We start from the raw sequence: 14,597 nt of genomic DNA on the forward strand, positions 1-14,597 counted from the left end.
AGGGAGCCTTCAGCAAGCGAGCAGGAGGGAGAGCTGCTAACGGAGACTCATCAATCCTCCGCGTTAGAAACGGCAGGGGCAAACACAGCGCAGCAGCACTAAGGAAGCCGAACCCTGCACGCACTCCCCGATCCCAGCCCCAGGGGCCCGGGATTGCAGGTGGGCCCCCACCCAAGACATTCGCTGACGGCAGGCTGCGTCTCCCCGTGCGCGGCGGCGCACGATCTCAGCCCCGTGCTCACGTGCAGGCCCGTGGGGGCCTCTTCCCTCGGCGGGAGGGAGTCCGAGCGCGGAGCAAACTCACAAAGTCCCCGTGCCCTTTGAGGAGCGTGTGTGCGCGGGGAGGGGGAGGCTCTCCTGCCTTCTGCTGCCTGTGTGTCACCAACCTGGGGCCATGCCCAGCTCCGGCAGGCAGCGTCCTGGCACTGATCCTAATGCGAGATGCCAAGTCTGCCGAGCCCTTCAACCGCCGCCCCGGCCCTCCTCCCCGCGAGCCCGCTCCCGACACCCCCCCGCCATATGGATGGCTCTAACTCAGGATGGCGCCTGTCACCGGGAAGCAAGATTGGAGGCGAAAGCTGCAAAATGAATCACTCTGAAGAGGGACATGTGTCTCCTGCCAGCGAGTGCGAGAAAAGGGCCAAACAAATGTAAGTGACACATAAAATAAAGGGGAGAGACAGGGCGAGAGGGAGAGACAGAGACGGAGGGGAAAAGCCGGTGTGGTGCCTGGAGACAGCACCACACGGGCAAAGGGCACCGCTCTCCTCTGAAGACCCTAGACAGCGGCTGACTGTCTCCTCCCACATCGCAAATGGCTTTTGTTTAAAGGGCTCCTACCTTTGCTCTGCACAGGCAAAACAGCATCATGGCAAGCCTGCAGCAGGCTGGGAACAGCGATGGGAAGAGCGGTGCTGGAGCACAGCTCCGAGAGCTCCTGCTCCCCCAGGAACAGGCAGGATTGAAGGGCAGCATTGGACCAGGCAAGAAAAAGCAGGAGAAGCCAAGGTGCTGCTGGCGCTGCCGTGCCCTCCCAGGAGCGCTCGGACAGCCCGGCGGGAGAGGGGAAGGTGCGCACGGAGGGGCCAAGCACAGCTCCCTGCCGGGGCCAAGGAGCCCACAGCAACAGCCAGGCGACTGGGTAAAGAGCAGCCACATGTGGCAGTGCCTTCCAGCAGGCTCTGGCACCGGGGGCAGCGACTTCTCTCTGCGGGTCGTGGTGGCCTTTCTGGGCTACCATCTGTGCAGGGGTTAATGAGGGTCACGAGATATTGGAGCAAGGATGAAAGGACCTGCTGGAGACACCAATATCCCTGCCACAAAGCTCAGGGATGAGCAGCCACCGCATGGCACGTTCAAGATCTCTCCTTCCCCACTCTCCATTGCTCCGGCCCTACGCTGGGGCCCAGGGAGGGTCCTAGATGAAGAAGCCCAGAGTACCAGCTAACCTGGTGGAGATCTGTACCTACTGCGACACATATTGAGCCCAGACAGGCAGGAGAGTCTCAGGGAGAGATTGCAAGAGGGCCCCAACACAAAAAAGCCAAAGCTGTTCACTGCTGTGGGCTGCCCTGGGAGAAGCAGGAGTCCCAGAGGAGTGGTGGCCAGAGGGTTAACACGTGCGCGTAGGAAGCAGAGGTGCCAGCAGGAGGGATGGCAAGGCATGGCCTTGGCCACTCTGCCCAAGCAGCGACCAGCGTGGGTTTGGTTTCTTTGTTTGATTCTCTTCCCCCCCTAAGTAACTGTTTAATCAGAGCAGCAGCCGGCCAACTAGCATCTTCCTTGCATTTGCTAAATCGCAGTCCCCCAACTGTGATTTTTGCAAATCCAGGGGAAATCTTTAATTGGCTGGCTGTGCAGCCCCTGATGAAACAAGTGCTCCTACTGCTCATGAAATAGCGCCAGCCTTGCCAAAAATATCCACAGCCTGAAGGAGGGAGTTGCCAGGAAAAGGAAGAATCTACTATTAAAAATTTTGCTAAGGGAAAATTAGCAATAAACCCCATGACTCTTCTTCCTGTCTCCCGGCCCTGGCCCTGGCTTGTTTAAGTTTTCCTCCTGCAGCTAATGACCACAATCCCAGCACTGGCCACCCCTTTGGCCAATTTGAACAGTGAGGCACAGGTTTTCATGCAGAAAATGTTGCAGGATGGCAAGCTTCTGATTTGTGCCATGCTCTCCAGAATGGCACAAACCAATGGATACTGTGATGCCTCCACGCAAGGCCCACAAGTGTTGGTGTCTTCCTGTGCTCCGTACCGCATGGAGAGGTCTCTGGGATTAACTGGGAACTGGCCCGAGCTGGCTTTCCAGTGGGTAGGAAGTCAAGCAAGGAAAGCCTGCAGCAGCCCTGGGAAAGAGCTGAGCAAATGTTCTTGCTTCTGAGAAAACATGAAGCTTCCCTTCTCGCGTCCCTACCTTAATGCTTGCTCTCTGCTGCGCTGTGCTTTCTGTAAGTGGGTGAGCTCTGGGCTGATGACAGCTCCACTGATTCACTGCAAAGCACCTCCTGGCTACTGGGAGCTCTATTCCTACTGCTGCGGAGCAAGAGACGGTTGTCTGCACCAAGCAGGTCATTAGTCAAAGGCACTTTCGGGGTGAGAGGCCCATTCATTTCCATTATCTCGTGTGCTTGGTGACCACCTGGTAGAACCTGTGTTCTTTTCTTCATCCCTAGAGCCTGAGGCATGACGTCCTGCTTCCAGCCAGATGCTCACCACTACCACCCCTTCATCCCTCTTTTAACCAAGTCCTCACACGAGGATGCTGCAGGCCTTGAGCCTGCCATCCACACCAGCCCGGCCTGCAGTGCTACTCACCATGCAGTGCCCTGTGGAGTCTTACCTGGCCCAGTCCTTCAGGTCCTTCACAGAGAGCATCTCCCCCTTGCGCAGCTGCACGACTGCGCTGACCCGCTGGCCCCAGACCATGTCCGGGGGCCCAATCACGGCCACATCTGGAGAGAGAGCAGAGCATTCAGCCTGAGAAACTCGAGTAATTTCTGGTGATCAGAGGGTAGGTGTAAGAGACGGCTCGGCACCACTGTTAGGTGGGCAGCAGTGCCTGTGTGCAGGGAAGAAGAGGGCATGGAGGAGGATGGTATGGGATGTCAGCAGGAAGAGCAATCTGGGGCTGAAAATATCAGGGACTTTTGTGCCGACACGATCTCCAAGAGCAGAGCTTTTCACCACGGAAAAGGCAGAAAGCCCCATGGCTTGAGAGATTTAGAGTCAGCTGGGAGGCTAGTGAAGAATACAGAATTGTGCCGAGCTGGGGGCACGGCTTCCAGCCCCTCGCACAGGGTCACAGACAAGGTCAGGACAGATTTAATTAGAGTCTCATTTCTAAAATCAGATGAGCACTGCTGCTGACTCGGCATCCAGCTGCAAGCTTCCTGGCTTCAGCCACGAGAGACAAGTAACGGCAGCTTTGAATGCAGTCTGCTCTTCACGCAGACCCAACCTTGCTAATGGAAAGGCTGCGAAACAGCCTCCAGGCAGGAAACCTCAGGCAGCCTCACGTCTGCATCCTCGGAGCCAGGGCTGCCACTCGGGCCAGGCTCCCACCCGCCTTCTCTGCTCACCGGGGCACACACGGGGACCGCAGCACAGTGACATGGCAGTGTGCTCCCGGTCGGAGCAGTGCATCACCACGGGCAGCTCGCGGAGAGCCGGGGGGTTGTGGTTACGAGCGGTGGCCCCAGTCCCCCCGAGCTGGGTGCTGCTGGGCACCCTCACCAGCGCCTGCACCGTACCTGTTATGTGAGGGTGCGCTAGCAAATGACGCTCCACTTCCAGAGCACTGATTTTAAACCCGCCGTTTTTGATGATGTCTACTGAGGTGCGGCCCTTGATCCAGTAAACGCCATCTTTGTACGCTGCCGTGTCTCCTGAAAAGCAAAAACAGGCTCCATCAGAGGCGGCTCCCTTTGCTTCTCCTCTTTGTTTCCCCATCTCCGGCGGTGCAGACGTGGTGCTCAGGCAATGCCCCAGGCAGGCTCTGAGCCCGGCTCCCCGCATTGGCGTGTGCAGGGAGCCATGCTCAGCACAACGGTCAACAGCGTCTCGGCAGAGACCCCGGGGACAGGGCGTCAGCCTTCCTCCTCCCCCCCACCGCAGCCTGCTCCCAGGGACGCACAGAGGGAGCAGCTGCTGCTCTTCTTGGGGGATGGGGGGAGAAGAAGAAGGATATGCACCCAAAAGACCTTTAATGTAAGAGCAATGAGCATGGGAGCGATCACTGCAGGCAGGTCCCTTTCCCAGTGTGCTCTCCACATGGACCACACGGTACGGAGGCTCCCACCTCAGCCCCTTCCTCGTCCGCGACAAAGCCCCAGGTTCGATCCAGCCCCTTCCTTTGGACGTGACTCTTCCTCGATGTCCCCCATCATGGGGCTGCTCAGCACCCACCGTATATTCCCGAACCCGCTCTTCCTCCCACCCGCTGGCCAGTGATGGGAACGAGACACCTGCCTCCAGGAGCCGGCAAAAGCCGCTTCACTCCTTCCTAGCCGATCCGCACCTACAACGGCTCTGTGCATGCGTGTGTGCATGCATGCGTGTGTGTGTGTGTGCTGACCACAGCCAAACCCTGCGAGCCCCTTACAGCCACCTCGCTCTGGGGGCGTCGGTTGTTAATGCTCCCGCTATCCCCCACTCCCATGTGGCTGTCGATGAGGACGGGTGGGGGAAGGAGTCAGGAGAAAGCGCCTGTTCTAAGCAACACGTCAAATTCGACCTGTCCTTTCCGTGGGCTCGGAGGTGGCGGGAGGAGGCGTGTGGCAGGTGTGATGCAGTAATTAGCCACTCGTGCCGTGTCGGGGAAGATTGAGGAGAGGGGTCATGTCAGCACAACCTGGCTAAATGCTTAACAAGCTGTTGCACTTTGATAGCTACTTAAGATGATTACTCACATTCTGCTAATAGAGCCCTTGCCAACCGGTGGGCGAGGGGGGGGGGGCTCAGGACTTCGCATTTCAATTTCAGAGCCTTGATAGCAGCACCAGGGGGCCCTTAGCTTTAACCTATATGTCAATCTCCATTCTCTCTTTAATGATACACACTTCCATTGTGTCCACACACCGAGCCCGCTCCCCCACTGCGGTTTCGCTGACAGACCTTATTTCACTGCTGGCTGGAAAGCTCAAACACAGAGATGACACAGAGATTGGCAGCATGAAAAAGCAGCTCCCAACAAAGGCCTGAGCAGAGTAAATCAGCGCCGCTGGGGCTGCAGGAGTTCCCACGCTCGCTGCAGGGCTCCAGGCTCTCGCCAGAGCAGCTCTCGCCCGACCCGCTCCAGGTGTAAGTCGAAAACCTGAGGAACGAGAACAGTCCAGGATCCTGGACCCTGGTGTCCCAGGCATGAGCCTGCTAAGCCAAGATGAACCTGCTAAACCTCTGGTTGGGGTGAAAGCGGTGCAACGAGCATGCCAAAAGCACTGTGTGGACTCCAGGACAGGTCGAGACCTGAGGACCTTGTTGGGTGGCCCAGGGGACAGCCTCCCCACTGCCACCTACTCCCCAAAGACTGCGGCCCCCCAATCATCTCTTTCAGAGATGAGCAACTCTTTTTGTCCCCAGAGGTCCTCTCTGCTCTGCTGGGGGAGACTCACAGTGTCACCCAAGCACAGGTGAGCACACCTCTGCCATTCACTTCTCTTGGACAGGGACAGTCATACTTCCAGATTGGCCTGCAGGGCCAAGTGACATGGATCCAACTCTTCTCCGCGGCAAGCAGTTACAAACATGACTATGCCAAGTAAAAGCATGCAGGGACATGCTCTCTCCAAATCCTGGTGCTTAGTGACCCTTGCAGACATTAAGAAATACTCTCTGACTCCTGAATTTCCAAATTTGGCCAACACTGCAGCCATGTAAAGGGTTTGCCTCCATTCCTGGTTGGACCTGTTTGCTTTAACTCAGGAGACACACTATGCCTTGGGCTTGTCAGAGCCAGATCATTCCTACACTAGGCAGGCTTAGAAGAGATTTACTCTAAAAGAACAGGTCACTTTACAAAACTTGAACCAAAGGAAAACTGGAAAAAGCAGAATGCAAACTCAGAGCACACTTAGCAATACATTGCCCAAGCTGCTGTGCTCCCTTGGGGGCTGGCAGCCTCTGCTCTCTGCTGCTGTGCCCAAGACGAACCCCACCTCCATCGCATGCACCTCTTTTCCTCCTCAGGTCTCCTTCTGGCCCTCTTCTCCACCAGGGATATCGCTTTCGTAACAGAGCTTTTAGCAGGGTGATTACACTCCCCGCGATGTGCAGTGTCTGGCCTCAGTGGCACCTGACGCTCACCTGAGGGGACGTTACCTTTGCAATGCTACAAGGACTCTTCAAAACTCAGAGATCACAGGAAGTCTCTACTGTCCATGTAGCTTTATGAAGCTAGCTTCCAGTTCACCTCTGGCACTCCAGAGAGATTGTGCATGGCATAACACCAGTGCAAAGGCTTTGAACACCTAGAGATTTGTGGTGTCACAGCAATGAAAAGTCAGAATTAATTCTGAAATCAGGGCTGCTCCCCAGAAGATCTGTGTCCCCATTCAGTTGGGATATGCCAAGATTCTGGGCATCTCATGTTGCTCAGATCAGCCAGGAAATGATTAATTGTTCACATATTTGCTTGTCTTCCTCTTGGCGCTCTCACACAAAGCATGGCCATGTATTTTGAAGGCTGTCTGGAATATTTTAAAGTTGTGGGAAATTTTTAAACTAGGGCTCTCTGGATATTTGGCTGCTTGGGGTTGAAAGGAATTCATGACTGCTGTGACAAATTACCTTCTGTGACCGGATATCAATGATGTGACCTGTGTGACTGACACAGAAATGGAGAGTGAATATTAATTAAAATGTGGCACTGGGGGACTGTGGAGTCACAAGCTTTCAGCAGTGAGATCAGGAGTTGCTTATTCACAGAGAGAAGACAGGGAGAGGAGAGGGAATTTGGACCTGGTTCCGTGACACACAGTTCTCATGTCGCTCTTCAATATTTAAGCGGACCGAGGCTGCCACACTTCCACTGTCTTCGGTTTCACGACAGGGAGAATGGTCTAAGAAATGGACTGGATTCATGGGACAGACTTAGCTGGGGGCAGGAGATTTATCTGAACCAAGGTCTCCTGATGTCGACAGCTGAAGTTCCCTGTGGCTGACTAGATTACTCACTCCCCTTATCTTTCCTTACAGTGAGCAAGAACTGAATTCACATTTCCGCATGCCCTTGAGTTAGGCAGTCGGTAGGTGAGGTGTCACCCACTGCCGATTTCTCCGGCGCGTTTGCAAAGCAAACTGCTGCATGAGTGCTGGGGTACCGGAGAGGCCAACTGCCAGGGAGAGCGTTGCACTGGAGCCTCTGCTCTGCCTGGTCTCCCTGTCCCCTCGGCACACAGGGCCCTGGCACAGCGGGACACGCAAGCCTTACAGTAGCCTGGTTTCAAGACTGCTTCCAGATACTATTTCCAGCTAAGGAAGTCTGTTTGCCGAGCTCCAGCAGCAGGAGGACCTCAGCAGGATTTCGGCTGGGGCTGTCTGCACCGTAACGAAACACCTGAGCTGGCAGCAGCCGGAGCTCTCCGCGGAGCGCGGTGCCATGTGGCCCAACTGTGCCGGCCCCACAAGCTGCGTAGCCATGCGGCGGGCGCTGCGCTCCAGCCTGGCGCTGGCAAGGCTGGGCGCCGTGCCAGGCTGACTCAGCTGGGCGGCAGCTGGATCCAAGCTGGCTGGTGTCTAGCCTGCGCGAGCGTCTCCGCGCTGCTGTCCCCTGCGCTCCCAGGGCTGGCAGGAGCGCAGGCAGGACCTGCTCGAGTCGGCTCACGCCTGCCAGTGGAGGTGTGCCCCGCGTTCAAAGAACTTCTGCTTCCAGCTCGAAAACATGCTCTTCGGAGAAGGCGCGCTCCCCGAGCTGTCACCTTCCCAGATGTTCAGCGTGCAGCAACAAAAAGGAGGTAACAGGCATTTCAGCTTGGGCAGACCAGCGTGGGGAGGGAGGGGAACTCGGCAGGCAGAAGGAGACCCATGCCTTGCTGCTCACCTTGGACTCCCGTGGTCCCCACAAGCATGATCATTACTCCTTACAGAGATGCCCTCCCAGCCCCATCTACAGCACGCCTCAGCAGCACGGCATGGCAGGCATTTGGTATTACTGCTGTGATTACTGCGAGCTTCTGGGATGAGCTCTGTAATTTCTCCCTGTCTCTTTCTTTCTGTCTCTTCCCTCCTGTAAGCCAAGCTTCAGAGTTGTTCTGTCACTTCCCGTGGTGACAGGACGGAGCATACTGTGTGTGTCGCTCCTCGCAGCTCCGGGGGATCGCCGTCCGCGGAGGACAGCCACATTACCCTCTGCCCCGCGCCATCTGCTACCAGCCGAGCACATCAAGACGGCTTGTAAGCCGGCACATCCAGTGCAACAAAGCACTCGATGCTTCTGGGCCAGCAGGGATTTCCTGTGCCAGGGAGACTAGTTAAAAGGATGCTGTCGTTTGCTTAATGACTCTCCCCCACATGCTCCCTTAAAACAGTGTTAAAAACATCATTCCCAAACCTGAAACTGTACCAAGGCCCAGTGGCAAGGGTTGCTCCCTCCTCCCCCGGGCTCTGAACACTGGTCCCTATCCGGCGCTTCGGCACCAGCCGCACCCAGCCCAGGCTCAGCACCTGCGCGCAGCCCTGCAGTTGCCGTTGCGCGTAGTCCCCCACGGCTCCCGGAGCTTTTCTGCTCCATTACGCAGGCTTCCACCTCCACAGGGCTGCAGATTGCTGTGCTTCTCACCCAGCAGTCTCCGAGCACTTTGCTAGTGTGGATACCCCCCTCCCCAGGCTGGCAGGGAGAAACAGAGATGACGGGTGGGATTGCTGAGCAGAGGATGGAGCTCTTCCGCCGTAAGAGCACACCACATTCCTGCCAACCCTCCTTTCCAACTGGCCACGCTCGTGGCTCCCAGGTGCTCCCAGGGAGCACCTAGCGCATCACTGCAAATAAATCTCTGGGTTCAATATTGAGCTGCTCGTGTGATCCTGCTCCAGAAACACCATCTCCGGTTGCGTGAAACGGGGACAACTGTCTTTACTATTGCCTAGCCGCTTCTCCTCCCTGGACAAGACTCTAAAGTCTTCAGGGCAGGGCTGCCCCGCTGCCAATCTGGCTGCGAGCGTCCGTGCTGCTGCAGACAGACCGCTGCTCCCCCAGGCACACGGCGCCTTGCACCTCGAGGCCAGGCCTGTTGTGGGGAGCGCAGTGCCACACACACCACCTGCTTTTTAATTCACTCCGCTTTTCAGGTGTTTCACCTCTACGTGGCATCTCTGCAGAAAGAGACCCACGGAGCCCGGAGCCCTGCCAGCCCGAAGCTGCACCTCGTCCTCCTGCCCGTGGCAGCCTCACAGCAGTTCTGCTGCAGAAGCTGCCCAGTACTACTGTTATTTTACTTTTAAGAACACTCAAGTGAGCTCACAGCAGAGAGACAAGCTCAGCTTGGGAGAGGTGAACCCCAATATCGCAGAGCCCAGGGCAGCGACCCCACCACCTCTCCCCCTCCCGTCAGCATCGCTCCCAAAGCCTTTTCTCTTCTTCCTGTGCAATACACAATAGCAGGGTCAGGACAAACGTGCCCGTGCTCAGATGCCCCCCACGGCACAGAGACAGAAACAGTATTTCCTTCCTTGCAGCCAGCTGTGCAGGGAAGGAGATTTGGGATGATGAGAAGACTACAGCCTGACACCGCACCTCCGCCTCTGCTTGCCTGGGACACCTCTGACCAGGCGCTTGCAGCAGACAAAGCAGAGAGCAGAAGAAGCCTCTGTCGTGCCTGGCTCCGCTCCTGCGCCCAGGCACAGCCGAGGCTTGCAAGGCCATGGGATTATTGTTTCCCTGACAGCAGCCGTCACTGCTACCTTTGGATTTGTTTCAAGATGCTCAGTGGGCATCTGTTCTGCGAAATGTTAAAGGCTCTGCTGAGTCGCATACTGAAAAGGCTCCTGCACCAGTTGAGCTGGGGGCGGGGTGCGCGCCATGGGGGTTTCAGGCAACGCTATATATAACATGTAGCAGGCTGGCACGAGCGGCACAGCCCCAAGCAACGAGGGAAGAGATGTGGCCGGGTGGCCGGGCCAGCCTCCCCGGCGAGCTGCCTGGAGGACTGCCCGTTCAGCGCACGCGGAGCAAGCTGTGGACATTTCAGCAGCCTGCAGGCGCCACAGGTACCACTCCGCTCTGACCTGTGGCTCAGCCTGCGCTTTCCGCAGTCCTGGGCATGGACTGCACCATCAGGCACTGAGTGAAAGGCATAAAAGACCTTTTTCAGACTACCTTTGTGTCAAAAATGAAGTTTTGGGGTAAGATCATTTGTATTTATAGGGAAGGCTTGTCCATAGTTACTTGGCATTGGCTGCTGCACTTTAAATGCATGCCTTACCCAAACGAACGCCCTAAAGCAGGCAAGCTGCGACGGAGACCCTATTTCCAAACTCAAACTCCAGAGCATTTCTGCAATGACAGTTTCTTCAAGTTGCAAACTGCTTGTTACAAAGATGAAAGAGCCCTTGTGATTCTGCCAGTACGGATGTCCTGTGGCTGTTACTTTGTGCGCCTCCTTTGCAGAGGGGAGAGATCCCGCAGTAACATGGCGCCTGAACGGCTTTCCCAGGACGCGCTGAACAAGAGCCTTTTTTGTTCCAAAGAGCAGAGCTACAGAAGCAAAACCTTCCTGGACTTTTTGTGCTAGCACCACTGCACACTGGTCAGCCTGATCCTAGCAAACACTGCAACAGTTCTACATCAAAGGTGTCGTAAGCCAACATTTGAACTAATTATTGACTAAGAGAACACTTTGGCTGGAGAAATGAAATGCTTAACCTCTTGGAGAAGTTCTGAGATATAAGAAATGCACAGGAAAGACCGAGAGTTTTCAGGTAAATGAAGAGGAACAGTCTCTTCAGCCTGTATTAGATCTAGAGCCAGGACTGTCTTAGGATTTGCTGAGAAAACCCCAAACACTCAGATCAGATGCCTCTCATTACAAAGCCCAATCACTAGAGAATAGCCATAGTGTGAATCATGAATAGTGTGAGTTATGAATAGCTTTCATAACGGGTTTGGCCCACTGGGCTTCATTAGGCAGAGGTGTTTGGTAGATGGCTGTTATCCTCAGCCCTGCAGAAGGGTGCTGAGCACAGCTTAGCACCCAGGAGCCGCATGCCAGGAGGAGTCCACTATAGACACAACCACCGCTGTGAACGAGGCGGAGCGGAGATCTCACTCGCTGTTCACCAGGACAGACGTTAGCCGGGTGCCCGGAAGGGTGGAGAGAGAAAAGACCGTTTGGGAACACGTGTTGCCAGCCTTGATGCAACGACGCTGTCAGCTCTGGTCCCTAGCGAGAGCTTCAGCTGTGGGTCTGCGAGCAGAAAACCAGCACACTGGGACTACACCAGAGCAATGAGTCACTACACTGACTTGCAAATTGTTACATGGACTTCCCTGGCTTCTAGGAGGTTTTTCACTACCTGCACATTATTTATAAACCTTTTCCTTTGCGTCTAATGCTCTAAAGAAAAATGCCAGCCTTTTTCCAACAGGCACAAGGTGCCTCCCCACCAGATGAGGGGAAGGACAGCTCGGGCACCTGCGGATATGCTCTGCAAGGTTTACTAACCAAAGCCCTGCACTGTCTACCAACGCCATAAGCAAAGCTCAGCACTCGAGCATTAGATCGAGTGCATTTTGCTATTTGTGGTTGCAACATGAAAAACTGCAACCATCACTTCCCTGGTTGCTTTACCGGGGGGTTTGAAGCAGAGCAGACCGAGCTCAGATGCTGGTAGCTCTCTTGGCACGGCAGGATTTACTTAGGAAAGCTGCAAGGAAAAGCAGCAGGAAACAGATGCCAGTGAATATAGGAGCCAGGACCTGAGTTCAGCCTCGTGCACAGCCTTTCCCAGGGTCCCCCCAGGCACTAGCAGTGTGGCTAGGACAGCCTGGCCCCAGTACAGGTCTGACCTCAGTCCTCCCTTTGCAGTGGCACTTGTAAGAGATGGTACACGCTCGAGGTGCCTGGACAAGACCATCCACAAAGGCCGGACCTAGTTGATGTTCAAAGGGCAGGAGCAAGAAAGAGGGATGGATGGTTTAAGAAGATACTGTCCGAACACTGTGTTGGAAGTGCGCAGGAGGCGTTAGAAGAAGCACTGCGCGCAGCTCTGGCACTGGAGAAGGAAGCCTCACCCTGCTCTGGGCATTACCCAGCCTGGCTCGACCGCGGGGCCCATATTTCTGCAGACGCGATCCCTGAAAGACCGAGAACCGGGACATTCGTGACTCCCCCTCCCCATGGTCAAAAGCATCCTATGGCAGGATGATCCGCAAACCTCCCTGACGCTCCTGTTTCTAATCATGCAATGCTTTTGTAGACCACGTACAGCACAACAGAAGGTACTGGGAAACAGCAAAAAAATTCCTTTGAAAGGAAATGTATTTTGTTGAGAAGCAAAAAGTGGGTTGTTTTACCCTCCTGCCATGGTGGCAACGAATTCTGTCATGGGGAGCTCCATACACATGCCTCTGTGCAAGGCACAGCCCTCGCCCAGGTAAACGTGCTCTGAGGCAAGGCTGGCCTCTGCGCACCTCCTCCCCCACCCTTGTTATCTCGCTAAGCGATTTGCTCCTGGTGGAAAGTGCTTGCAGACCCAGCAGGTTGGAGCTACTTGTTTAACAGTCTCCTGGCTGCTGGAGTGGCTTTCCCAGGTTTCCAAAGTGCCTGTGTAAAAACGTGAACATGAAGAGTCCAGAGAGGAAAGTAATGTCTCAGAGGTGTGGGGAAGGCTGGCGGGCAGGAGAACGTGTGTTTGAAATAGAACAGAATATTAATTAGGGCTTTTGTTGTTAATGAAACACTCCAGATTTTACAAATTAGTCTCGACTTCGTGAAGAGCCCAGCCTGGTGCTTCTCAGAGAGTTGGGGTGGAGAGTAGGGACCTCTCAAACCTACCTTTCCACTAAAGACACTGTAAACCAGAGCGACATGGAAGAGGCGTGCAGCTGCCTCTCTGGGGACAGTCCCCGTGCTCTGCACCAGCACAGGGCAGGACAGGCAAGGGAACATCCACTAGAGCTCCCTCACTTCCACTTTGCAGGTGATGTGCCTGGGAGAGTCTCTGGTGACAGCCCAGCCCGGAAAGTCCTGCTAGCTGCACACCATGTCCATTGCATGCTGGAGAAAGCCACCACGGGACACAGCCTCCACCGCAGGGACGTGGGTGTCACAAGCTGGGCAGCCAGGTGCTCTTCCAGCACGAGCCAGGCAGTCACTCAGCTCCAGCTGCATCTCAGCAGAGCTGGCCGTTCAGGGACACTGGATGTGACACGATTTACCCAGGGGTTCAGACGACATTAGCTCTAACCTCGCTGTGACTAAACCACCCTCCGCCCCGCCATGGCATTTGCCAGCACGCTCCTCCACTGGCAACTCGCTCGGCGCACATCTTGTCATCTGCGCTAACAGAGGGACGAATGGTTTAGCCGCTTAGCTCTGTTTGCAATGTGGGCGGCTATCCTAGATGTACCCGTTTGCTCAGCCAAACTAGAAACTACCTCTGAGAAAGTGTTTTAATCAGTCATGCTCCCCTGCAGAACCGAGGCCTCCTGCTGGAGCTCTGCCTGCGGATATGCTAGGCAGCCCATCTCAAAAACCGTGTCCCTGTTGTAAGGGCTGGAGCAGGAACAGAGCTGTAATCACCGTGAGAAATGAACACTGACCGCTTCAGTGTGGCTTCGCATTCCAGCTGTACCGAGCAGAAAAACAACCTTAAGCCAACTCTGTTCCCCTTGACGTGCAGCTGCTACACGGCATTAAAATGGCTGTTAGGGGGGAGGAGAATTTGCCCAAGCACAGGCCTGTCGCAGGGAACAGGGTGCCGCTCCGGACCTGCGCTGGAGCTGCTCCTGCACGAGGGCTGCCCCTCTCCCCTCCCTGCAAGCCCCATCGCGGGGCCGGTGCTCAGGCTGCAGAGAGCTCCCAGCCCTGCCGAAACGGTGCTGACGCTCCGCTCCTGCCGGGCTCGACACCTGCTCTTTTGGGAGCCTTTAAGCTTTTTTTTCCAAACTCCAGGAGGAATCCCCTGCTGTCAGCTGCTTTCCTGGCACAACGATCTCTCATTCTGAAACAGCAAAGACAGAGCAAGGCGCTCCGCTCTCCCTCCGCATTCCTCCGCCCAGCCTGTACCTGGAGAATTGCCGCGCTCTCCAAACGAGCATGTCGGAGAGACAGGCAGGGTCCCAGCTGGCAGACCCCTGGGAAGCTTTCAGCGAGGCAGTTGGAATAATCATTCTTTGCCCTTCTCCGGTGCCTTTCAGCCGAGGATCTCAAAGCACTCCGAAACGGAGGCTAATTAGGCAGAAAAGGGAACAGCTGGCAGGACAGCGGCTGGATAAGGAGGGGGGAAACGGCCTCGCTCGCTCGGCTTTCCACGGCACAGAGCAGTGGGCAGAAGGTTGTGCATCAGTCTCTGAGCCGGGGATTAACTCTTATGTGTCGCCCACTTCCCCCAGTTTCCCTAAAATGGCTGTTGATGCTCCTGGTCCGTAGCAGGACAGAG

The 14,597-nt window shown here is 55.7% G+C and overlaps 1 protein-coding gene across 1 annotated transcript in view; it reads right to left on the minus strand.

Moving 5' to 3' along the window:
- ACSF3 (acyl-CoA synthetase family member 3) overlaps positions 1–14,597 on the minus strand; it is a 178,353-nt gene that overhangs the window by 101,855 nt on the left and 61,901 nt on the right. Inside the window, exons 9-10 of the mRNA XM_067302352.1 lie at positions 3,755–3,889; positions 2,845–2,956 (exon numbers count right to left, since the gene is read on the minus strand). Coding sequence (XP_067158453.1) covers positions 2,845–2,956; positions 3,755–3,889 — 247 coding nt within the window. The remainder of the gene's footprint in view (positions 1–2,844; positions 2,957–3,754; positions 3,890–14,597) is intronic.

Source organism: Apteryx mantelli, chromosome 10, assembly GCF_036417845.1.
Source record: "Apteryx mantelli isolate bAptMan1 chromosome 10, bAptMan1.hap1, whole genome shotgun sequence".
Classification (NCBI taxonomy): Eukaryota; Metazoa; Chordata; class Aves; order Apterygiformes; family Apterygidae; genus Apteryx; species Apteryx mantelli.